Genomic DNA, 27,327 nt, shown 5'->3' on the forward strand with positions numbered 1-27,327 from the left:
TTTTCCAGATGAATTTACACATTTTATGAGCACTTATGCAATTATAATTACATGACTAATTACTGATGATTATCGCATTTTTTCTTGGCAAATGCCCGGCAAGGTAAGGTTAGCAGGTCGCTTTTCTTGTCGTTACATATCAGACTGTGCACACTTTTTTTTTCAGAGACGCTTACGTATTTTATGAATAATTATGCAATGTTATCTAGTGACATGGTAATTTTGTTACATTTTTTCTCCATTAAAGTCTTTAATTCTCGCCTCTATTAACTACACTACATACGAGCTGCACACAACGAACGTCACATTTTTTTTCTTTCTTATGTATATACGATTATTTCATGTTTTGTTTGCATGCACTATGAAATGGTTAAGATATAACACACACCAGTTGACTTTGACATTTTTTGCCCTATGACATCTCAAGATCATGACTGTTTTACATTTTTTGCTCCTGCATTGTGATATTCTCTGTACATTTTTGCCTTTGAACACTGTCTATGCTTTTGACATATTACGTTTTCTGTCATGTTATGCTGTATGCTTAATTATGTCACTATAAACCAGTCGTTATTTAGTGAGTATACGATGTAAATGCACGATATTAATCTTTGTTCATCATTTTCAGAAAGAAATAACGTGTAAAGGAAATATATTAAACAGAGATGGGAATTTCACCTACGGAGTAAACGAAAGAAGATGCAATAACTTTATGAGGAAGAGTAAATGGATCAGGATTAACAAGCATTAACAAGAATATAATGCATACATAGTAAAATAGCAGTCTTAACTAATTTTTTCTTTCAGAATACAAGGTGATTGATGCAGGCTGTCAGACAGAACTACACATCTTAGTTTTAGTGATGAAATATGCTAGAGATAAAGAATAGTTGTATAATGAGTAATGAAGTGATTTTTGCAGATGATAATGAATGCTGATGAATAATGATGAAGAATATGCTACTATGAACAATGAAGTTTTTTCTTTACAGGTGATGATGATAATGGAGTTATGATGATATGGATAATGAAGTTTTCTTTGCAGATGAGGATAATATTGAAGTTATGTATTTATGCTATGTAGTTATTTAAGTATTTGTTGCAGTTCGCTTTGACAGCAGGTGTTATATTGCATAGTATAATGATTGAAGGTTTTGGAAAGGACAGCTATGGAACACATTTTTATACACATTTCACTACCTGTTAATTCGAAGTTCACTACTTTTCAGCACAAAACGCATTTCTTCTTTCAGCTTAATAATCCATTTTTTTATATATTTTTGCAGGAGAATTAATGTGCTATAAGTAGTTGTTCATTAAATCTATGTCATTTATGAATGTGATTACATATACTCTACTTGTTTCATAACCTTGCTACAGCTGACTCATGACGAAAGACGTTACACATCTTCATTTGCAGCAATAACTCAAAAGCAAACAAAGTAATTACCAGTCCCAAATAATGCTACTAGTTTAAGAGAGTTCTGAATAATACTGATCAGCTCTGAATAATGTGTCACTTCAATGATGACTTTTGATGTTTTGTAACTGGCCAATGAGTGCCAATAATTAGTGTAACTAAATGAATTATTTTAATACCATGCCATTCATTAGCTCCTTTTCAATGATGACTTCTGATGGTTTATAATTGGCCAATAAGTGCCAATGTTCACTATAATCAGTTAATTTTATGAACATTATTCTGTCATACTGAATATGCTTTGTAACTGGCCAAGGACTGCCACTGTTTATTGTAATACGATTACCCATGATGCCAATAATTGCTATAATCAGTTAATTTTATGAACATTATTCTGTAATACTAAATACATGGTACAGAAATGTTCAATAACTGGGCTATGAATGCCGCGAACTACTACTGTAATTCTCAATGAAGACTACTATGTGACTTAATGTCCTTCACCTTCTGAGCTAACTACCCTGAATTACTGCAATATCCATTTGTCCTGTATATCATCTTGATCATGGAGCACTATATTTGGTTTTTGCACTAATTCTACGTTGGTGTGCCTCGTAAAAGCGTGGTGTTGACACGACATGCTGTCCACCACCGTGAGCGATGGAAACGTTATTATGGTCCCACTGTTTGGTGTACCTAATGTACTACATGGAATATTACTACGACATTTCAGCGTCTTGGGTACGCTGATAAATACTTATGGGAAAAGAACTTCAAATTGTCTCACTTGGTGTTGTACTTCTGTGGAAAGATATGGACTTTCAGTGCAGCTGCGTGCAACCTAAAGTGCTAGAACCATGATGCAATCCTTCCCTTTCCTATCCTAATTCTTGTAACATGGTAAAAATCATTTCTTTTGCTAACATAATTTCTATTTATATACCTTTTGTGATTTGCTGATATATTCTCAACTGCAGTGCATATGCACTTATGTCACTTGTCAACATGATTTTTTTGCCATTATGTTTATTTGTTGTGAAAATGCTAAAGACATTTTTTTCGATTTGTTGATATATTCTGAAGTACAGTTTATGTGCACTCTTGTCATTTATATTGTATATACATTTTGTGATTTGATGATTTTTTTGCCATTACATTTATTTGTTGTGAAAACGTTGAAGAATTTTTCAGTGCATGTGCACTTATGTCGAGTGTTCATATGTTTTGTGCTGAACGTCAGTAAGTGTGCACTTTTGTCATTTATCAGTATGATCTGTATATACATTTTTCTGATTTGCTGATACGTTCTGTACTCATTGTATATATTTTTTGTCACTGTCTGATGTTTTGTACTCGGTGCATGTGCACCACATTTAATTTATGTTCTACATCTGAATATTCTATGAATTGTAAAAGTTAATTAGTTAAGAAAAAATTTGTTGCTCATGGCAAGTCCAAATGACTCACCATCGCTGCCAAATTTTTGCCCCCCCAGTAGAGGGTTATGAAACGCGTGTGTATTTAGTACAGCGATGGCGAGGCATGACAGAATCTCTGACCAGAGAGTTAGTTATCGTTGCTAGTCTGCGCTTGACGGCGCGAGAATGCAGTTGCATGTAGGGAGTCGGCAGTAGTAGTCTAGTTGTTGTACGTAGCGAGTCGCGAGAGCATGTGGTTCGTTCGTGCTAGTAGCGGGCACGAGACAGTCGGAGTTGTGTGTGAGGAGTCGGCGGGCGTTGACATGGGTCTCTGGTCAAGATTCGGGATGAGGTATATTTTTAAATAAGGTAATGAAGCAGCATTGCGCACATCAGATAATGTAATGTATATTTATTGTAATTAATTTTCAACAAGTGCCCCAATAATAATTTATTTTTTAAAGCATTCTAACAAAAGAACCATTTAATTGAAAGAATATTTCCCATGCATTTCCTTAAAGAAAAAACTTACTTAAATTCAAAGAATATTTGCGATGCATTTCCTCCAAGCTATGGCGAAAAATAAGAGCAGATGCAGTTTTAGTGAGGTAAGAAATCAATTCTAATTTTTCACAGGGCCAAAGATCGACTTTTCGGTCTATTTGCGTTTTCATTGTCACTGAGATTTCATTATCATTAATTTGTCTTTCATTATTTTGTGGGGAGCTTATACTTGGGTCAGATTGCGATTCTTACATTTAATTGTCATTGTCAGTAGATTTCATTGTGGGAAGGTTACACTTGGCTCCATTTTTTATTAACTTTGTTATTTAATAATTTCTGTGGGGAGGTTACACTTAGCACTATGTGTATTCTCATTTAAACGTTGTCGTTAGATATCATTGTGGGGAGGTTACAAAGTGTAGACGTGCAAAGGATTCATAATTCTCAAAAAGAAATTGCTCCAGATCCAGTGCCTAAAAAAATATTGTGAAGGAACTGAGGCACCATATTCCGCAAGTCTTAAGAGCTTCGGCAGTACCCCACTGTATTCTGTTTCTCATACATGGCGCACTCCAGATGCCAGCTGGCGATCGTGTCAGTATGAACGGAACTAGTGCTGTGCGCTCATCCAGAATAACACCCAAGTCTGTTTCTTCCTTCTCCAGGTAACCCTCTGACATGACCGACGCGGAGCAGTACGTGTCGGCGAGCGCCGGGCAGCGCCAGTTCGCAGCCCAGGTGCTGGACCAGCTCTGCTCCAGCCTGGACTGGTCCCACCGGCTGGAGCGTCCAGAGTCCAGCGGTCTCCCTGTGCTGGACGTGGGCTGCGGCCCTGGAGACGCCACGGTGCTGGAACTGCTGCCACGCCTGCCCTTCGGCGTCCGCGTCGTCGCCGCGGACTCTTCCCCTGACATGCTGCGCAAAGCCGCTTCGAAGTTCCCCGAGTCAGCAGTCGACTTCCAGCTTCTCGACATCGGCACGCCGTACCTCCGGGAGTCCGAGGTGTGGCGACTGGGGCCCTACTCCAAGGTCTTCTCATTCTTCTGCCTGCACTGGGTGCCAGATCAGAGGTACGCATCTACACACTGAGGTGACAGGTGTCATCGGATACCTCTTAATATCGTGCCGGACCTCCTTTTCCCTGGCGTAGTGCAGCAATTCCACGTGACATGACGTCTAAAAAGCTCACGCTATTCGTTCACGAGACTCCGAGGGCCATAGACACGAGTTCCCAGGTAGTTGCTGTGTTTCTTGACTTCCGCAAGGCATTCGATACAGTTCCCCACAGTCGTTTAATGAACAAAGTAAGAGCATATGGACTATCAGACCAGTTGTGTGATTGGATTGAGGAGTTCCTAGATAACAGAACGCAGCATATCATTCTCAATGGAGAGAAGTCTTCCGAAGTAAGAGTGACTTCAGGTGTGCCCCAGGGGAGTATCGTAGGACCGTTGCTATTCACGATATACATAAATGACCATGTGGATGACATCTGAAGTTCACTGAGGCTTTTTGCGGATGATGCTGTGGTATATCGAGAGGTTGTAACAATGGAAAATTGTACTGAAATGCAGGAGGATCTGCAGCAAATTGACGCATGGTGCAGGGAATGGCAATTGAATCTCAATGTAGACAAGTGTAATGTGCTGCGAATACATAGAAAGAAAGATTCCTTATCATTTAGCTACAATATAGCAGGTCAGCAACTGGAAGCAGTTAATTCCATAAATTATCTGGGAGTACGCATTAGGAGTGAATTAAAATGGAATGATCATATCAAGTTGATCGTCGGCAAAGCAGATGCCAGACTGAGATTCATTGGAAGAATCTAAGGCAATGCGATCCGAAAACAAAGGAAGTAGGTTACAGTACGCTTGTTCGCCCACTGCTTGAATACTGCTCAGCAGTGTGGGATCCGTACCAGATAGGGTTGATAGAAGAGATAGAGAAGATCCAACGGAGAGCAGCGTGCTTCGTTACAGGATCATTTAGTAATCGCGAAAGTGTTACGGCGATGATAGATAAACTCAAGTGGAAGACTCTGTAGGAGAGATGCTCAGTAGCTCGGTACGGGCTTTTGTTGAAGTTTCGAGAACATACCTTCACCGAGGAGTCAAGCAGTATATTGCTCCCTCCTACGTATATCTCGCGAAGAGACCATGAGGATAAAATCAGAGAGATTAGAGCCCACACAGAGGCATACCGACAATCCTTCTTTCCACGAACAATACGAGACTGGAATAGAAGGGAGAACCGATAGAGGTACTCAAGGTACCCTCCGCCACACACCGTCTGGTGGCTTGCAGAGTATGGATGTAGATGTAGATGTAGAAGTCTCTGGAAGTATCCTTCAGAAATGTTGAGTCATGCTGCATCCATAGCTGTCCGTAATTACGAAAGTGTTGCCGGTGCAGGAGGTTATGCACAAACTGACCTCTCGATTGCGTTCCGTAAATCTTCAATGCGATTAATGTTGGACGATCTGTGGAAGACAAATCGTTCGCTCGAATTGTCCAGAATGTCCTTCAAACTAACCGCAAACACTCGTGACCTGGTGACTTGACATCCTTATTTGGGAACATGAATTGCCGAACATAACCGTTTCCAGTCAATGATCGGTTCAGTTGGACCGTAGGACACTGTCCATTTGATGTAAACATAGCCCACACCATCACGCAGCCACTACCAACTTGCACAGTGCCTTGTTTACAACTTGAGTCCTTGGTTTCGTGGAATCTACGTCACGCTCGAACGCTACCATCTGTTCTGATCAACTGAAATCGGGACTCACCTGACCAGGCCACGGTTTTCTACTTGTCTAGGCTCCAACCAATCTGGTGACGGGCCCAGGAGAGGTATTGCAGGCGATGTCGTACTGTCAGCAAAGGCACTGCTGCCATAGCCCAGTAACGCTAAATTTCGCCACATTGTCCTAACGGATATGCTTGTCTTATGTCCCACATTGCTTTCTGCAGCTGTTTCACGATGTGTTGTTTTTCTGTTAGGACTGACAAGTATACGTAGATGCCATGGCTCTCGGTCTTTACCTGAAAGTCGTCGGCCACTACGTTGTCCGTGGTGAGAATTATGTCTGAAATTTCGTATCTTCGGCACACACTTAAAGCTGTGGATCTCGGAATACTGAATTCTCTAACGATCTCCGGAATGGAATGTCCTGTGCGTCTAGCTCCAACTACCATTTCCGTCATGCGCCCATAATCTTGTGAGAAACCTTTTCACACGAATCATCTGAGTATAAATGGCAGCTATATAAGACAACAAGTGCTTGGTGCAGTTTTTAGATCGGTTGCTGCTACTACAATGGTAGGTTATCAAGATTTAAATGAGTTTGAAAGTGATGTCATAGTCGGCACACGAGCGACAGGACACAGCGTCTCCGAGGAAGCGATGGAGTGGGGATTTTCCCGTACGACCATTTCACGAATATACAGCGAACGTCAGGAATCCGGTAAAACATCAAATCTCCTACATCACTGGGGCCGGAAAAAGATCCTGCAAGAACGGTACCAACGACGACTGAAGAGAATCGTTCGACGTGACAGAAGTGCAACCCTTCCGTAGATTGCTTCAGGTATCAATGCTGGGCCATCAACAAGTATCAGCGTGTGAACCATTTGTTGTGTACATAGTTCCGCGTAGTCAGCGAGTACACAACTTTCCCACTAGAGCGCGCCCCGCTTAGCACAACAGCGCAGGCGCAGCGCTCGTCCATCTCCACACTACGAGATGGCGCTGCCATAGAGACGGACCAAATTCTGCTTCCGCCGATCCGCGTATTAATAAGTAACGCAGCCAATGAGATTGCTGCTTACGTAGAACCTTTTCTCCTCACAGATCACACTCACGCAGTGATACATGAACGTGCAATGCATTATAACGAGTGTACAGACCTCTGATTAGTCAGTCTGCATTTGTCTGTACCAGTCTGTACCAGTCTGCATTTGTCTGTACCAGTCTGTAGTCAAGTTTCAGTCTGCGCCTAATAAGATTACCATATTCCTGTACATAGCCATGAAGATAAATGCTTAGACACTTTTGCCAAGTATCAGAGATATATGTGAGAATAAGATTAACGTACCAATACCAAAGGAACTCCAGATTGCAAATTGTAAATAGCATCCAGAACCAAGTTAAGTAATTTTTATGCTTGTTATTATTTTAATAAATGTGTGTGAAAATTAATCAATTTCTGTTTAAAGTTGGTCATGGTCAATCTGCTACTCTAAGCATGCAAGTGCCATTTCTATCGTCTGACCTAACGGCAGAAGATAAACACCTCACAATAAGACCACAAGACATATTGCTGACACTCACCTACTTTGTTAGAGCGACAAGTCAAATAATCTGATGGTGCGTGTACCGAAGGTCTTACAGTACGCTCACCACACCATTCAATGAAACATCATCGATATCGCCTTTCCCAGCCGAAGGCCCACTCGCGTACCCTTGAAAACTGCATGACACAAAACTTTATGCCTCGCCTGGGCCTGTCAACACCGACATCAGACTGTTGATGACTGGAAACATGTTGTCTGATCGGACGAGTCTCGTTTAAAATTGTGTCGAGCGGATGGACGTATTCGAGTATGGAGACAACCTCATGAATCCATGGACCCTGCATACCAGCAGGGGACTATACAAGCTAGTGGAGGCTATGTAATGGTGTGGGGCGTGTGCAGTTGGAGTGATATGGGACCCCTAATACGTCTAGATAAGACTCTGACAGGTGACACGTAGGTAAGCATCCCGTCTAATCACCTGCATCCATTCGTGTCCATCGCGCATTCCCACGGAGTTGGGCAATTCCAGCAGGACAATGCGACACCACACACGCCTAGAATTGCTACAGAGTGGCTCCAGGAACACTGTTTTGAGTTTAAACACTTCCGCTCTCCACCAAACCGCCCAGACAGGAACTTTGCTGAGCATATCTGGGATGCCTTTCTACGTGCTGTTCAGAAAAGAACTCCACCCACTCGTACAGTTATTGGTTTATGGACAGCCCTGCAGGATTCGTGGTGTCAGTTCCCTCCAGCACTACTTATTAGTCGAGTTGTTGTCACGTCGCGTTGCGGCGCTTCTGCGTGCTCACGGGGGCCCTACACGATATTAGGCGGGTGTACCAGGTTTCTTTGGCTCTTCAGAGTATATCTTGTGCAAGCGATGCTAACGCCATCTGTGTACATTCATGTAGCTATCCCATGACATTTATCACCTCACTGTATTACTAAGTGGCTAACCCGTTTAATGATTCAGGATGTTAATAGTTTGCAGGCAGGGATGGCCGAGCGGTTCTAGGCGCTACAGTCTGGAACCGCGCGACCGCTACAGTCGCAGGTTCGAATCCTGCCTCGGGCATGGATGTGTGTAAACCATTTGAACCATGTTAATAGTTTCCGGGGTCAACAGTATTTCTTGATTGAAACTGTGGTTAAGTTTATATGAAAATACAGAATCCGGAAAGAAAGGGACGGGGTGGATGGGGATTCGTGACTTCCAGCCGGACAGGGCATTGTGGTAATGCAATACCGAATGCTGAAAATATTGTGTAGGACAGTTACCACAATGCGCTCTGCAGCGGGGAGTCACGAATACCCACCCATCCCTTCCCTTTCTTTCCCTGTTATCTATTTTCATATAAATTTACCATAACTTCAAACATTTACGAAATTTTTCCTCTTTGACCCGCCTTTACCCTATACAAAATGATGAAAGTATGTAAGTTAATCGCTTACTACATTTTGATGTTCATGAAGTAAAATTTGTGCATGAGGCATGATGGTTTAATTTATTAGTTCTTATCTTTTAACTCTATTAGGGGAAGATCTTGTATACGGTATCCACATATATTACTGAATGTGCCTACAAAACTGAATCATCGTATGACACACACTTCAGCAGATGTGACATCATAAATACTGAGATGCGTTAAAAACTAGCTGTCGTTTAAAACGGAGCGCAATTTATCCAGACTAGACTCACTTAGCGTTTGGTAATGAGAGCACTTAGTGCCTTCCAACAAAATTTAAACATACAATAATTTCAGACGTTTTCGAAGCTTCTTCTCTCTTACACCTGTAACTTCAAATTTTTAACACATTAACTCATAAAGTAAAGTAATCGGAAATTTAAACCAGTTTTATACATGGTAGTTGGATTCTTCGATGAATCTGAGGCTTACTGGTTGTAATTACCTCTCGCGAAAACCAAGTCGGCACTCGATGCGGTAGCCGATGGCAACGACAATGAACGCGTTTCATATTTACTGTCGATCCCATCAGTCACCACTCTGACGACGTGGTTTGTGCGAACAGTGCAAGGTTTAGACAAAATAAGTGAACATTAGGCTAACACGGTGCAGAGTCGTCTTTGGCTTTCACAGTAAAGTGAATGTTGCTGGAATATGCACATACAGGGTGTTTCAAAAATGACCGGTATATTTGAAACGGCAATAAAAACTAAACGAGCAGCGATAGAAATACACCGTTTGTTGCAATATGCTTGGGACAACAGTACATTTTCAGGCAGACAAACTTTCGAAATTACAGTAGTTACAATTTTCAACGACAGATGGCGCTGCAAGGGATGTGAAAGATATAGAAGACAACGCAGTCTGTGGGTGCGCCATTCTGTACGTCGTCTTTCTGCTGTAAGCGTGTGCTGTTCACAACGTGCAAGTGTGCTGTAGACAACATGGTTTATTCCTTAGAACAGAGGATTTTTCTGGTGTTGGAATTCCACCGCCTAGAACACAGTGTTGTTGCAACAAGACGAAGTTTTCAACGGAGGTTTAATGTAACCAAAGGACCGAAAAGCGATACAATAAAGGATCTGTTTGAAAAATTTCAACGGACTGGGAACGTGACGGATGAACGTGCTGGAAAGGTAGGGCGACCGCGTACGGCAACCACAGAGGGCAACGCGCAGCTAGTGCAGCAGGTGATCCAACAGCGGCCTCGGGTTTCCGTTCGCCGTGTTGCAGCTGCGGTCCAAATGACGCCAACGTCCACGTATCGTCTCATGCGCCAGAGTTTACACCTCTATCCATACAAAATTCAAACGCGGCAACCCCTCAGCGCCGTTACCATTGCTGCACGAGAGACATTCGCTAACGATATAGTGCACAGGATTGATGATGGCGATATGCATGTGGGCAGCATTTGGTTTACTGACGAAGCTTATTTTTACCTGGACGGCTTCGTCAATAAACAGAACTGGCGCATATGGGGAACCGAAAAGCCCCATGTTGCAGTCCCATCGTCCCTGCATCCTCAAAAAGTACTGGTCTGGGCCGCCATTTCTTCCAAAGGAATCATTGGCCCATTTTTCAGATCCGAAACGATTACTGCATCACGCTATCAGGACATTCTTCGTGAATTTGTGGCGGTACAAACTGCCTTAGACGACACTGCGAACACCTCGTGGTTTATGCAAGATGGTGCCCGGCCACATCGCACGGCCGACGTCTTTAATTTCCTGAATGAATATTTCGATGATCGTCTGATTGCTTTGGGCTATCCGAAACATACAGGAGGCGGCGTGGCTTGGCCTCCCTATTCGCCAGACATGAACCCCTGTGACTTCTTTCTGTGGGGACACTTGAAAGACCAGGTGTACCGCCAGAATCCAGAAACAATTGAACAGCTGAAGCAGTACATCTCATCTGCATGTGAAGCCATTCCGCCAGACACGTTGTCAAAGGTTTCGGGTAATTTCATTCAGAGACTACGCCATATTATTGCTACGCATGGTGGATATGTGGAAAATATCGTACTATAGAGTTTCCCAGACCGCAGCGCCATCTGTTGTTGAAAATTGTAACTACTGTAATTTCGAAAGTTTGTCTACCTGAAAATGTACTGTTGTCCCAAGCATATTGCAACAAACGGTGTATTTCTATCGCTGCTCGTTTAGTTTTTATTGCCGTTTCAAATATACCGGTCATTTTTGAAACTCCCTGTAGATCCTGAATGTCTTTCAATACCGATTTACTACATTCATCATAGACAAACTTTGCCAGCTATTGAGAGATGCTGCTGGACTATAGTGGGTCCTTAGTTCTTATTCCGATACAGTTTATAGATGTGCTTGTGGAGGCGAGAATAGACTTTTATTTCTTTTTCCAAATTACTTACATTCCTCTATACGAGGGGCGGTCGGAAAGTTTCTAGCCCGAGATAGTTACCGTAGTGTCTCGCATAAACAGCACCACCTACTTTTACGGTGACCCTTCGTGGGTATGCAAGTCAAATTTCGCGGCTCCAGCCTCGTAGTTTTTGCCGCTAGGATGCGTTGTATACCGTAGCGTAAGCAAAATGGCGGATATCAAGAGAGTCAAGAACCATGATATAATTGAATATCTTCATTTGAAGGGAATAACACGCAAGGAAATTTCGGAGGACATGCGGAATACACTTGAGGACAGTGTTAAGTCTTATGCAACAGTAAAAAACTGGGTGTCCGACTTCAAACATGGAAGAACGAGTGTGGAAGATGCGCCAAGGAACGGAAGGCCTGTCACCGTTGCCACTGATGTATCAGTGACTGTAATTCACGATACGATTTTTCAGGATCGTCTAACAACGTTGCATCACATTGAAACCACATTTGGAATCTCCCATGGGCGTGCTCATGACATTGTTGTTGGTATTTTGGGAATGTGTAAAGTTTCATCTCGGTACGTTCCGAAAGACTCGAAAGCAGATCAGAGACGGGAGCGTGTGCTGTGTTGTGAAGAAATACTCCTCCAATTTGAAGCGGATGAAGACGGCTTTCTTGCAAGGTATGTGACAATGGACGAAACTTGGGCTCCCCTCTTTGATCCTGCGACAAAACAATAATCACAACAATGGAAACATCCTTCATCCCCTACCCGAAACAAGTTGCGGGTGCAAAAAATCAGCCGGTAAGGTGATGGTACCGGTCTTCTGGGTTGCAGAAGGGGTAATTATGGTGGATTACTTGGAAAAGGGCGTAACTACCAATGCATCATACTATTGTACCCTCCTACCCCGTTTGACAGAAGAGATAAAGAAAAAAAGTCGCGGAAAATTGGCGCGCGGAGTTCTTTTGCATCAAGACAACACACCGGCGCACAAACCCTCGCAGCTGCGTGATTGCGGGTTCGAATTGTTATGTCATCCGCCATATTCTCCAGACTTGGGTCCATCAGACTTTTTTCTTTTCCCAAACCTAAAGAAAAAGACCTCAAAGGACGACGATTTGACAGTGGTGATGCTGTGAAAACATTTTCGGACTCAAAATCGAAGACCTTTTAACTGAATGGTTTCCAGAAGTTAAGTGAGCGAACCCGCTAGTATATTAGTGTACGCGGGTATTATACTGAAAAATAAACTGGTGTTGTGAAATTTCTGCCATTCTTTATTTGTTAGGTTAGAAACATTACGACACCTCTCACCCCCCTTGTACACTGTTGTGCAAAACTTCAGGACGAAAATAATCTTCGCATGATGCGTCACTGGCAACCAACACAGCTCGATGAAACTTGGAGCACACATAGAAAGAAATTATTGTACAGGATATAAGGAACCGGGAAGAAACACGCGGCGAGACAAACAGAAAAGCATTTCTTCATTTTTTTTTTAAGTTAAACTCCTTCCTCCCCTATAGCCCTACCCTTTCCTCTCCAAAATTGCCGCCATCCTCTAGTGTCGACGCAGCACGTAAAGCATGGTGCTGTTAGTAGCAAGACTCATTGCCATAAACCGAAAATAAAAGCGGAGGCATATTCTGCTATGCCTCAGGGGGCGACGACGCACTACTCAGAAATACACCTCTCTCTGCAGGTGTGAAGCAAGTGATGAGTTTAGAAACTAAAAGGGAAGAAATAAATAAAGACAGAAATGAAGGCAAATTAAAAACAGGGACGGCAGCACACACAAATGAAAAAGAAACTGGCGAGATAATCCCATCGCCCATGGAATTAACGAAGTAATAATCCTCTAAGATATATTACGTGTTTTCTAATTTGCCAATAATTTTTCATACAAGGTTCACACAATTCCCATGTTACCAATTGCCATATTATCAGTATCATAGAAACGTCTACTCTAGTGATGCCCAGAAGGCCAATGTCAAATCCTGGGTATAGGCAAGTCAAGAGTAGTTTGAAAGTCCGAGTGACAAGGATCCAGGGGTAAACTCAGGCAATTCCTGGACGGGGTGCCTTAGTCAACCCGGAACACCTTTTGATAACCATGAACCATTGCAACTTTCAGAAATCTTGCAAAGGTAATGGTATATTTCCGGTCAGATTCCGCCAGGCGATGCTGGCTCCACAGGTAGTCCATGAAAGAGACAGCATCGGCGAGGGAAAGGTCGTAGATCGTGAAAATGGTGTGGCCCAAGAGCCACACCATTGCGTTACGTCGTGTTCGGGGGTTGGTCTGAATATCAGGGGTAAGGAACCAGTCGATTGACACATTGTCTGGTGTCATCCCACCGATCAGCGCTAATAGCACACGTGCAAGGTCCCACACTTCTGTGACGTGAGGGCATAAGAGACGGTGCTCTCTGGTGTCTACGTTACCACATCGGCCGCAAGCAGCCGAGGACCGTAGGCGGATGGCCGCCAGGCGATGATTAGTGGGTATTAAATTGTTTACGACACGATACCACAGCGCTGAAACTTCCGTGGGAAGGGCTGGGTTGTTGATATTAGCCCAAGCTTGGTGCCAGATGACCGACGGTCGTCTGTCCTCTAATTTATGTGGTGTGGGCTGGCTTCGAAGTGCCTGGTAAAGGCGCTTCGACGTGCGTGCCTTGTCAGTGGCCACTGTTATGACGTAACTTTGATTAAGGTAATAGTCCTTGACTGTCGTCATCCGGAACGGAATATATGTCAAACATACTGGTGCACGCGCCGATTGTGGGCGATAACGGTCGAAAAGAACCGCTGTTGTCCCACCTGGTTCAGTTTCAAGCAAAGTGCGATACGGTGAATCAGGAGGGCCGCACATTTGCGGGGAAAGTCAATGAGTCCAAGGCCACCATCGACCTTTGGCAGTGTACAAGTCTGTGCATCAACTTTGAACAGTGCACGCCGCCACAAGAGCCAATATACTGTTTGTGAGATGGCTCTGCCGGTTTGTTTCGGTAGCGTAAGGAGTTGTGCTACATACCACGCCCGTGATAGGATGTAAGTATTAATCAGTTGGATTCGTTGATGGAGGTCGAGTCGTCGATCACCGTGACTCACGCAAAGTCCTCTGATGCGCGTGAGAAGCCGCCTCCACGTGAGTGTTAACATGCGCTGCGGACAGACAGTTACCTCAAGGCCCAAGATACGTTGTTCCCCCACAACTCGGTACCATGGGCGTTCGATGGTCAATGATCGTGGTCCTAGCGGGATCAGCACCGTTTTGTTGGAATTTAACATGGCGCCGGATGCTCGTTCATAAACGTTGAGAACTCGGCGAACTAAATCGATGTCCCTAGCGTTTGCGACGAACACACCGACATCATCCGCGTATGCCGCGCTGCGGAAGGTAACGCCTGGGAGAGCGACACCATCGACCATCCGTCCGATGTCACGCAGCGTGGGGTCCAGCGCTAAAGCGAACAAATACATTGACAAGGGACACCCTTGTCGAACTGATCGTCTGATGGGAATAGGTCGTGATCGACAGCCGTTCACAACGATTGTGGAATTTGCTCCATCCAAGAAGTGCCGGATGATTCCTATGAAGCGCTCCCCAAAACCCATCCGCGACATAACGGCCGGCAGGTAAGGGTGGGAGAAATCTAGGGAAAGAATTGCAGCCGGGGTTCGAGTGTCGGCGGTGAGTAAGACAGCATCAGGGTATATAGAAGCGGCGGTGAAGATGGTTCGATTCGAAACGCCACATGATTGAGTGTGGCAAAGTACCTTATTCATTACCTGTTTAAGACGAGAGGCCACGCTTCGTGCCACCAACTTATAATCAGTGTTAAGAACGGTGATAGGACGCAGGTCTTTAGCTCGACAGTGACCTGTGACCTTTGGAATAAGGGCAATACGTCCAGCTAGAAATTCGGCTGGTAGTTCGCAACCAGCAAAAATCTCCTCGCACATTTTGCAGAAGCGGTCTCCGATCAGGTCCCAAAATTGTTGGTAGAATTCATAAGGGAGACCGTCGGGGCCAGGTGATTTTTGTCCCGGACAGGCACGGAGGACAGATGTGAGGTCAGCGAGTGTGAGTGGCTCGGTTAAACAGTCGCGGTCTCGACGATCCAATGAAGTTGGGACCCCACCGATAAGTGCTCGTTGGGCGGCGACGTCTACCGCAACGTCTTGGAAGAGGTGCGTATAATGGTCTGTTAGGTGTTTGAGGACTTCGCGATGGTCTGTGAGGCACGTATCATCGCCTGTTTTAAGGCGTAGAATGGTGTTCTTTGCATGATTCCTTTCAGAGGCAAGGTGATAGATGGATTGCCTCTCGCCCTCAATCAGGGGTGCGGAGCGGCACCTCACCACCATCCCCTCGGCCTTCTCCCGAGAGAAGCGAAGGATTGTCGTTTTAATTTTGTTGAGGCGCATGCGTAGCTGATCATATCTGTCAGCAGGAAGGGTTAGTGCGTCATTTAGACATTGTTGATAGAAGTCTAATGTGCTACGCGTCCAGTGTGCGACTTCGCGACTATGTTGCTGGACAACACGACGCAGCCGTGACTTCGCACAGCGGAGCCACCAAACCACAGTGGTAGGGTACTTCGAAGCAGTAGCGATGCAATCCCGCCATGTTTTCGTGACAAGAGTGCGAAGTTCGGGCGTTGGGAGATGAAGTGTATTCATCTTCCAATAGGTGCCCCGAGGAACCGGGGTTGGACCCGTGATATGCAAGGAGCAAGAGTATGCACAGTGGTCACTAAAGGCCACGGGAATGACTTGGACGGCACAGAGGGCAGGAATCAGATCAGCAGAGACATAAACACGGTCAATACGGCTTGCCCCAGTGGGATATATGTGAGTAAATTGTGTGTAGGCGGGATGAAAGTGGCGCCACGTATCATTAAGGTCAGCCGCCCGAAGGAGTGAAGCGAGCGCTTCACACCGCATAGGCGTTGGGACCTGATCACCATCGGCTACCACACAGTTGAAATCTCCGCCAAGTACGATAGGACGACGAGCTGTCAAGAAAGGGGTGATATCTGACGTAAAAAGTGTTGTTCTGTCATGCCTGTGATTAGCTCCTGAAGGAGCATAGACATTAACAAAAAATACATCTCGAATGATACATGCAAGAACGCGACCATTGGGTAGTTTTGTAACATCGGATGGAGTTAACTCTGATCTGTATAGCAAAGCAGTGCCCCGCCTGGCGTCAGGGTCGATGTTATATAGTGCCTCATAACCAACCAGGTCAGACAGAAAGGGGGCACAAACCTCCTGGAGAAAAACCACATCAAATGCACCAAGGCGCAGAAAGTCCTTCAGAGAGCGTAGTTTTACTGGGTTGGAGATGGAGTTGATATTTACTGTTAAAAGGGAGAGGGCTCCCAGCTGACGGTCAATTGCAGGCATAAGAAAGCAACACAGAGAAAGTAACGTCAGATGAGGTCATGGTCGTATGTAAGCAGGTGCGTAAATATCGAAACTGTAACCCTGCTACTTCACCCCGGATGTTAAACACAATTACCAGACAGCTCATGTGGGAACGAGCCCACTCAATCTCGCATTTCGTCGTCAGCCCAGTTCAGTCTTCCCCCATCGGCGGGATAGTCCGAACCAGGCGGCGCAGAGGGCTTAGTCGCAGCGGTGTGTGAGAGGGTGCGAGTGCGCTGCAGCGGCTGTTCGTTACCCTGTTCATTTTTACGTTTTGCGGGGACTGCTCCCCGATCTCGTGATGAACTAATGAGTGCTTCTAATTGGCGAGCAGTTTTCCGCATACCGTCCGAGCGGTCAGCGGAAACACAGCGTGTAACTGATGAGGCCTGAGATTCAGCCTCACTGCTGCTCTCAGGAGGGGGACGTATGACACCCTCCTCCTCCGGCTGCTGTTCTTGGCTCGCCTTCTTGCGCCTATGACGACGCCGGGGGGACTTAGCGTCATCTGCCGGTGGGGGTGGGGTAGGAGGAACTACCTCCATCTGTTCTACAGTAGCAGCATCACTGGCCACAGCGGGCGCACTGGTCGCCGCCGGCGGTGCTGCCACTGCGGGCGTCTGGTCCGGGACAATCTCAATAGGGCTGTCAACAGATGCACTAGGTGCCGGTTTCGCCTTCCCTGACGGACTCGGGGTCGATTCGTCAGTTCTCTCAGCGGTTCGGTGGGCGACACCCGCCACTATCTCGCTGAGAAGAGGCACAAGGTTGTCACAAGACAGTATTTAAAGCGTACTTGCGCGAAAGTGACTGCGAGAAAGCAGCATTATCGCTGGCGCTCCCTCTATTCCTTGAACTAGGAGAGCTTTGCTTCGATGTTAACTATTGTGAAAAGATATAGCCTAGCTTCTGATCTTAATGAGTATGGACGAATTTATTACGGCTTAAGAGAGAAGCGAGACCGCCATCTTTAATTGGAAGGCATTTTCTAATTTTGTGCGAGAATAATAAACCAATAAAACAATTTGTCGGCAGCATAAACAAGGTGTGTATTGCGTAAATTATTCTCCATCTTATGATTTCACATTTTCAAATATTTGTGCATGCCTACGAAACATTTCTTTGGACTGTGGAAGCTCTAACCTGCAAATTCTACATGTAAAGACTCTTAAACAAATCCACTTCGACGGACAGGCTTCCATAGAAAGGAAAATTGGACCGTAGTTAACGTAGACAAAGATTCCTACAGATTCAGCACACAGTTCGACTACTGGCAGAGACATCGAGTACCGCTTACAGTCGGCGTGCAGTGCCAGATCTCTAATCTACTGTGGACAATCCCCTGAACATGAACGTCGTCTAGTGAGATCTGTTGGGTTATTTATTCATTGCAAGGACCTAAACTCTTTTCTTAGAGAGACTGAATACTAAAGACCTAATTCCTTGAATCATTAATAATAATAATTCATTAAGTCCTTTCTGGTTCTGCCTTGCTCTGAACCCACTATCCAACATGCTAAATAATACAAATTATGGATACAATATTACTGGAACATACCAACACAAAATCACACATTTGCTATACATGGATGATCTAAAACTACTGGCAGCAACAAATCAACAACTCAACCAATTACTAAATATAACGGAAGTATTCAGCAATGATATAAATATGGCTTTTGGAACAGACAAATGTAAGAAAAATAGCATAGTCAAGGGAAAACACACTAAACAAGAAGATTACATATTGGATAACCACAGCGACTGCATAGAAGCGATGGAAAAAACAGATGCCTATAAATATCTAGGATACAGACAAAAAATAGGAATAGATAATACAAATATTAAAGAAGAACTAAAAGAAAAATATAGACAAAGACTAACAAAAATACTGAAAACAGAGTTGACAGCAAGAAACAAGACAAAAGCTATAAATACTTATGCTATACCAACACTGACCTACTCATTTGGAATAGTGAAATGGAGTAACACAGACCTAGAAGCACTCAATACACTTACACGATCACAATGCCACAAATATAGAATACATCACATACATTCAGCAACAGAAAGATTCACATTAAGCAGAAAGGAAGGAGGAAGGGGATTTATCGACATAAAAAAACCTACATTATGGACAGGTAGACAATTTAAGAAAATTCTTTCTAGAACGAGCAGAAACTAGCAAAATACACAAAGCAATCACTCATATAAATACATCGGCTACACCATTGCAATTTCATAACCATTTCACAACCCTCTAGATCACATAACATCAACAGATACGAAGAAAGTAAATTGGAAAAAGAAAACACTACATGGCAAGCATCCGTATCATCTAACACAGCCACACATCGATCAAGACGCATCCAACACATGGCTAAGAAAAGGCAATATATACAGTGAGACGGAAGGATTCATGATTGCAATACAGGATCAAATAATAAACACCAGATATTACAGCAAGCATATTATTAAAGATCCCAATACCACAACAGATAAATGCAGACTTTGCAAACAACAAATAGAAACAGTAGATCACATCACAAGCGGATGTACAACACTAGCAAATACAGAATACCCCAGAAGACATGACGATGTAGCAAAAATAATACATCAACAGCTTGCCTTACAACATAAACTTTTAAAACAACACGTTCCCACATACAAGTATGCACCACAAAATGTACTGGAGAATGATGAATACAAATTATACTGGAAAAGAACCATTATAACAGATAAAACAACACCACATAACAAACCTGACATCAAACTCACCAATAAATAGAAGAAATTAACACAACTAATCGAAACATCCATACCCAATACAACAAATATACAAAAGAAAACAGGAGAAAAAATTGAAAAATACATCCAACTGGCTGAGGAAGTCAAGGACATGTAGCGTCAGGATGAAGTTGTCATTATACCAATTATACTATCAACTACAGGAGTCTTACCACACAATATCCACCAGTACATCAATGCAACACAGCTACATCCAAACTTATATATACAATTACAGAAATCCGTAATTATTGATACATGTTCAATTACCCGAAAGTTCCTAAATGCAATGTAACATATACCGTACAGTTAAAAGGAAGTCACGCTTGATCAAAGTCCGCGTCAATTTCCATTTTTAACCAGACATAACGTCTGAGAGAAGAAAGAATAATAATAATAATAATAATAATAAAATGAAAGCAGTAATTAATAATAATAATAATAATAATAGCAGTTCACCGAGGTTACTTTTTGTCTTTGAAAGGAAATTTTCAACACAGATCTTCATACAATAACTGGGTTACTCCTCTCATGAATCATTTCATCTCAGTAAAATTATAACAATTTACCTTTCACGCGAGAGGGAGTTACACACTGAAGTCACCGTGATTTGTTACGATCCCCTGGACTTTACAAAAGGCGGGACACAATTTTTAAGAGGCTGTGTGATCGTCACAGATGGCAACTGCAGCGTGCTCCCATGCTGGTCAGGAGGTTGGTTAGCAGTTCCTGTGGTAGGGCGATCCATTCCCACAACTGCTGGGTGGTCTTTGGTGCCTGTGGACGTGCTGCAACCCGTCTCTCCAACTCATTCGACACGTGCTCGATGGGATTTCAGTCGGTGGAACGGGCGGGCCAGTTCATTCGCCAAATATCTTTTTCGAGAGCTCCTTGACGTGCTCTGTTGGAGCCGGTAGCGCACTGCCATCCATAAAAATAAAGTCATGGCGGAATGCACCCCCCCCCCCCCAAAACGCGCATGAGGAAGGAGTACAGTGTGACAATAACGTTGATTTCTTGCCGTGTTTAAAGATTCGTAGGTCAGTGCGCCCGTACGACATTATGCTTCTTGAAAGACTGAAACTCAAGGATGCTTGCGTCCTATCATTTTTAATTAAATCAGTCATCAGTACATACGAGTCTAATGCAGGATTATCGAAATATGAAGGCAGAAGGACAGTATGATATTTAATAAAGTGGTCAAAGGTGGTAGTAAAGCGCTTAGTTTTCCTGGGTCATTAGAAGTGACGGCTCTTTCTCTCTGTCGAGCAATTTTGAGAACTGTTTGTATTGGCACCGTGCGGGGACAAACACGCTGCTCGGAGAGTGCCTGTGTTAGCAGGCTGCAGTTCTGGGCAGGCGGAAACGAGGACGAGGAGACGCTGGTACAGCTGCAGAGTAGGAGGGGGGGAGAGGGGGCAGTGCGGGAACCGGTCGCTGTTTTCGCATCACGGGGCGGCTAACACGATACCCCACCATGGCGCATTTTTCCCATTGCCGCACGCCTTTTGTTTTTTTACGTCTTTCAGGCCATGGTGCACGACGAGCCGGCGACCATGAAATTGATTTCTGTGAGCAGAAAAAATGTCATAAGAATTTCCACGTGTTTCCGGGACGGCCTTATAATCAACTTTCTTTGAGACAAGTGTACCTGATCGCCTTGTACAATGTATCTCCTCAGAGTCTGAAATAGCACCGCACTTCTGGGTGCCAGACGCAGTGCCGCCAGCACACTCGGAGTGTTTTTGAGAGCTCTTTAGTTTTTCCCACGCCAAGCGGTTTCCTCTGTGCGCAAAAAAAAAAAAAGCATCGTGATAGGAAATGAGGCGATGACGTCAGTAGACGTACCGTGGGCGACTGTAACTTTAGGCGGCAAGCCTCTCTCTTGAGGGAAATGCTTTCTCCTCCTCACGGAGGCAGCCTGCGTGTTGGAATATGTTTATCCGATTAGCGAAGAGTGTGCCTGTCGCACGTCAGTCGGTAGTGAGCATTTTCTGTGGTACTTACTCGTGGAGCGTATTTTGGGTGAGTAGCTTTTCCGGGATAATTTTGAGGGGAGTTCGTTTCGGAGATGGGAGAGAGGATGGAAATAGCAGAGTTCGCGGCGGAGTCCATCGTTCGAGACCACCCAATGCCACAGTAGTCTCACGGTTTCAGATTTGGGGTGGCGACCACGGAACTGTTCACGGGAGACAGTAGTATATGGTGATCATCTATGTTGCCTCGCACGCGAGGAAGTTTCCAGATTTTGCATCACTCTCCAAAGCTGGTTCTTTCGATCTACAGCAGCAGTAGCCATTTGTTTAATTTATGTACCGTACTCTTACAGTTTAGTGCTTTGCACTTGCTGTTACTCAATGTGGAACCAATCATACAGCATTAACGTTGGTGCTAAAGAAAAGGGAAAGCGTCATGCAGAGAATTCCATCCCTTCATGCCAACTTGGTCAACCTCATTAGTGCTTATAAAATTTTGATATATGCACTGAAGAGCCAAAGAAACTGTACACCTGCCTAACATCGTGTAGGGCCACCGCGAGCTCGCAGAAGTGCCGCAACACGACGTGGCATCGACTCGACTAATGTCTGTACTGAAGGGAACTGACGCCACGAATCCTGCAGGGCTGACCATAAATCCGTGAGACTACGAGGGACTGGAGATCCCTTCTGAACAGTATGTTGCAAGGCATCCCTCACATGTCAATAATGTTCGTGCCTGGCGAGTTTGGCGGTCAGCGGAAGTGTTTAAACTGAGAACACTGTTTCTGGAGCCACTCTGTACCAATTCTGTACGTGTGGGGTGTGGCGTTGTCCTGCTGGAATTGCCCAAGACCGTCGAAAAGTACAGTGGACACGAATGGATGCAGGTGATCAGACAGGATGCTCACGTACGTGCCACCTGTCATAGTCGTATCTAGACGTATAACGAGTCCCATATCGCTTGAACTCCACACGCCCTACAAGATTACAGAGCCTCCACCACCTTGAACAGTCCCTTGCTGATATGCAAGGTCCTTGGATTCGTGAGATCGTCTCTGTACACGTACACATCCATCCGGTCGGTACAATTTGAAACGAGACTCGACCGATCAGCAAACATGTTTCCAGTCATCAACAGTCCAATGTCAGTGTTGACGAGCCCAGACGAGGCGTAAAGCTTCGCGTCGTGCAGTCATCAAGGGTACATGACTGGACCTTCGGCTCCAAATGCCCATGCCGATGGTGTTTCGTTGAATGGTTCACACGCTGACACTTATTGATGGCCCAACATTGAAATCTGCAGCAATTTGCGGAAGGGTTGTACTTTCGTCACGTCGAACGATTCTCTACAGTCGTCGTTGGTCTCTTTCTTGCAGGATCTTTTTCCGGCAGCAGCGATGTCAGAGATTTGATGTTTTACCGGATTCCTGATATTCACACTACACTCGTGAAATGGTCGTACGGGAAAATCCCCACTTCATCGCTACCTCGGAAATGCTGTGTCTCATCGCTCGTGCGCCGACTATAACATCACGTTCAAACTCATTTAATCCTTGATAACTTGTCATTGTAGGAGCAGTAACCGATCAAACAACTGCGCCACTCACTTTTTGTCTTATATACAGTAGGCGTTGCCGACAACAGAGCCGTATTCTGCCTGTTTACATATCTCTGTATTTGAATACTCACGTCTATACCAGTTTCTTTGGCGTTTGAGTGTACGTCGCCATCGTCATTAGTGAGACAGGCAGACGAGGTGTGGTCCGTTAGTTTTTTACCATGCAATGTTCAAACAATGTCCTTTGGCCTACGAATATAGTTGGCTCAGTAATGCGGACATGTCGTCCGATCGGGACAAGTGGCCAAAGTGTTTACCCCAATAAGATTTACCTCCGAAAAACACATGCTTTACAACATATAAAACTGACATCTAAACCTTTTTATATACAAAGCTAGCATCCACCTCTCTGTCCCCTTTGTGACAAATTTGAATTAATTAAGTTCAATTATTTTTACCATCTCTGTCATATTTGGCCCAGTACAAACGGCCGATTGTAAACGGTCTGCTGCAGGCTCTTGGTATTCTTTCAGACAGTAGGGCGTGAAGATAACTAGAAAGTGTGCCCCGAAGCCAGAAAACCGAATATGGGATCCTGTTGTGATGGCGCTGGCCACAGTACCCGCCTAGGCACCGAAAATGAGTCACTTCGTAAGCCTTCATGAAAATGCATGTAGTTCCAGTATATTCTTTTCTTTTTCACTTAAAAATATTTCATGTGATACTTTATAATATGTTGAATCAAAGCGTGTAAGCGGTAAGTGTCTATCAGTAGCCATGGGTTGGCGGAAATTGAATTTCTTTCTTTGAGTGATCGCTTTACCACCCCTACCCCTATCGTAAGCGGCCAGAGGTGTCGCCCTTCAGTATTAATATTGGCTCTTATGTCCGCCCCAGTAGCTGAGTGGTCAGCGTGACGGATTGCCGTCCTCTGGGCCCGGGTTCGATTCCCGGCTGGGTCGGAGATTTTCTCCGCTCAGGGACTGGGTGTTGTGTTGTGTTCATCATCATTTCATCCCCATCCGGCGTGCAGGTCGCCCAATGTGGCGCCGAATGTAATAAGACCTGCGATATGGCGGCCGGACCTGCCCCGCGAGGGGCCTCCCGGCCAATGACGCCAAACGCTCATTTCCATTTCCATTGGCTCTTAAGCAGAACTACTGTTTAAAAACACCTTCTGTAGTGGGGGTAAGTGAGAAGTGCGTGCTACTAACGTGGAGCTTCTGCTCTGCAACCCTCGTCGCCTGCTGGTGTAGTTTCTAATCTCTCCGCAGGACTGCGCTGTCCAACATTTGCGACCTGCTTGCCCCTGGAGGTGACGCCGTGCTGGTCATGGTCGGCCGTTGCCAGATCTTCGACGCGTACGAGCAGTTCTCCAAAATGCCGCAGTGGGCCGAATACATGCAGGTGAGCCGTTAACGACACTGAGCATTACTCTCTCTGTTAGGGTACTCACCCGTCTGCTGAACTGGAACTGTGTGCCTCACACAGTCCCAGACCAAAACTGTTGCTTCTGTGAAATTTAAAATTCTCCCGGCGAATCAAATGTTCGAAGAGATTTCAGGATTGCAATCGATCGTCGTAAACTTCACTACACGATTTTTCGAGTGGACACCTGCCAGTCATCTTCAGGTGAGCCATCAGTCTTCGATATTTCAGCCGGACACCAAACAGTCATCTCCAGGTGAGCCATCAGTCTTCGATATTTAACTGGACACCTGCCAGTCATCTTCAGGTGAGCCATCAGTCTTCGATATTTCAACTGGACACCTGCCAGTCATCTGCAGATGAGCCATCAGTCTTCGATATTTCAACTGGACACCTGACGGTCATCTTCAGGTGAGCCATCAGTCTTCGATATTTCAACTGGACACCTGACAGTCATCTTCAGGTGAGCCATCAGTCTTCGACATTTCAACTGGACACCTGACAGTCATCTTCAGGTGAGCCATCAGTCTTCGATATTTCAATTGGACACCTGACAGTCATCTTCAGGTGAGCCATCAGTCTTCGATATTTCAACCGGACACCTGACAGTCATCTTCAGGTGAGCCATTAGTCTTCAATATTTCATCTGGACACCTGACAGTCATCTGCAGGTGAGCCATCAGTCTTCGATATTTCAACTGGACACCTGACAATCATCTTCAGGTGAGCCATCAGTCTTCGATATTTCAACTGGACACCTGACAATCATCTTCAGGTGAGCCATCAGTCTTCGATATTTCAACTGGACACCTGACAGTCATCTTCAGGTGAACCATCAGTCTTCGTTATTTCAACTGGACACCTGACAGGCATCTTCAAGTGAGCCATCAGTCTTCGACATTTCAACTGGACACCTGACAGTCATCTTCAGGTGAGCCATCAGTCTTCGATATTTCAACTGGACACCTGACAGTCATCTTCAGGTGAGCCATTAGTCTTCAATATTTCATCTGGACACCTGACAGTCATCTTCAGGTGAGCCATCAGTCTTCGATATTTCAACTGGACACCTGACAGTCATCTTCAGGTGAGCCATCAGTCTTCGATATTTCAACTGGACACCTGACAGTCATCTTCAGGTGAGCCATCAGTCTTCGATATTTCAACCAGACACCTGACAGTCATCTTCAGGTGAGCCATTAGTCTTCAATATTTCATCTGGACACCTAACAGTCATCTGCAGGTGAGCCATCAGTCTTCGATGGCTCACCTGAAGATGATTGGCAGGTGTCCAGTTGAAATATCGTGGAGTGAAGTTTACGTCGACCGGCTGCATTCCAGAAATCTCTTCATACTCTTGCTTCTCATGGGCAACACTCTTACCGATGAACCCAACTACAAATGGAGCTTCCATCTACAGACTTTTTTGTTGTTGTGATCCTCAGTCTGAAGATTGGTAATGTGCCATTCTCCATATTAACATATCCTGTGTGAGCCTCTTCATCTCTAATTAACCGCTACAATCTGCTAGTGTTTGAACCTGCTTGCTGTACTCGGCTCTCCGTCTCCCTCTACAGTTTTCACCTCCCACACTTCTGTCCAGTTCTAAATCGATGATATCTTGATGTCTCAGAATGTCTTCTATCTTCCAATCCCTTTTGTTAGTCAAGTTGTACAACAAATTTCTTTGCTCCCCAGTTCTGCGTTAGTACAATTGCTCCGGCTTTATTTACGACCAAGAGCTGGTTAATTAGGGCAATAATGATCGGATAAAAACTAGAAAGGAAAGACTATGCAAAAGCGGGGCAAATTTTCAAACGACAGCTATTGTCTTAGTATAATACTACTGCCTATATTTATGCCCAAAGAGCCGACCGAGTAGAACCATGAGGGTTGGGTACAAACGAGAAAATAATAAGGAGGGCAGGTTGAAAATGAAACAAATCACCACGAGGATTACAGAATGTTACTCCCCTTTATCAGCAAGCAGCTCCATGGATCCACGGTGCGTCGCAGCGGTTACTGAGTGGTGCCGATGAAAGCCAGGTAGAAGAGGCCCGACAGGCCACGAGCGATCGTCCGACACGAATGCTGCCAACCAGCCGACGGGATGACGGCCTGCTGCTTGTAGTCGACGCTGACCGACGGAAGTACTCCGTTATCTTCGCTGTGCGCTGGCCCTTCTTGCACAGCTCGTGGCTTCGGCCGCTCGGACCTCGTGACCACCTCTTGCAGCGATGCTACCGCCAATCCGCAAACTCGTGCCTCACTCTCGGGTCAGAGAACCCGTATATACAGGGTGGTCCATTGATCGTGACCGGGCCAAATATCTCACGAAATAAGCATCAAACGAAAAAACTACAAAGAACGAAACTCGTCTTGCTTGATGGGGGAAACCAGATGGCGCTATGGTTGGCCCGCTAGATGTCGCTGCCATAGGTCAAACGGATATCAACTGCGTTTTTTAAGGAGGAACCCTCATTTTTATTAAATATTCGTGTAGTACGTCAGGAAATATGAATGTTTCAGTTGGACCACTTTTCTCGCTATGTGGTAGATGGCGATGTAATAGTCACAAACGTATAAGTACGTGGTATCACGTAGCATCCCGCCAGTGCGGACGATATTTGGTTCGTGATACACTACCCGTGTTAAAATGGACCGTTTAC

General features: G+C 44.8%; 1 protein-coding gene across 1 annotated transcript in view; it reads left to right on the top strand.

Annotated features, from left to right (window-relative positions):
* The window catches only part of LOC126474052 (juvenile hormone acid O-methyltransferase-like), a 136,321-nt gene that overhangs the window by 61,781 nt on the left and 47,213 nt on the right, over window positions 1–27,327 (top strand). Inside the window, exons 2-3 of the mRNA XM_050101464.1 lie at window positions 4,008–4,412; window positions 24,505–24,637. Of these exons, the coding sequence (XP_049957421.1) occupies window positions 4,021–4,412; window positions 24,505–24,637 (525 nt within the window). The 5' untranslated portion in view covers window positions 4,008–4,020. The remainder of the gene's footprint in view (window positions 1–4,007; window positions 4,413–24,504; window positions 24,638–27,327) is intronic.

This window comes from Schistocerca serialis, chromosome 4 (assembly GCF_023864345.2).
Source record: "Schistocerca serialis cubense isolate TAMUIC-IGC-003099 chromosome 4, iqSchSeri2.2, whole genome shotgun sequence".
In the NCBI taxonomy this organism is placed as follows: Eukaryota; Metazoa; Arthropoda; class Insecta; order Orthoptera; family Acrididae; genus Schistocerca; species Schistocerca serialis.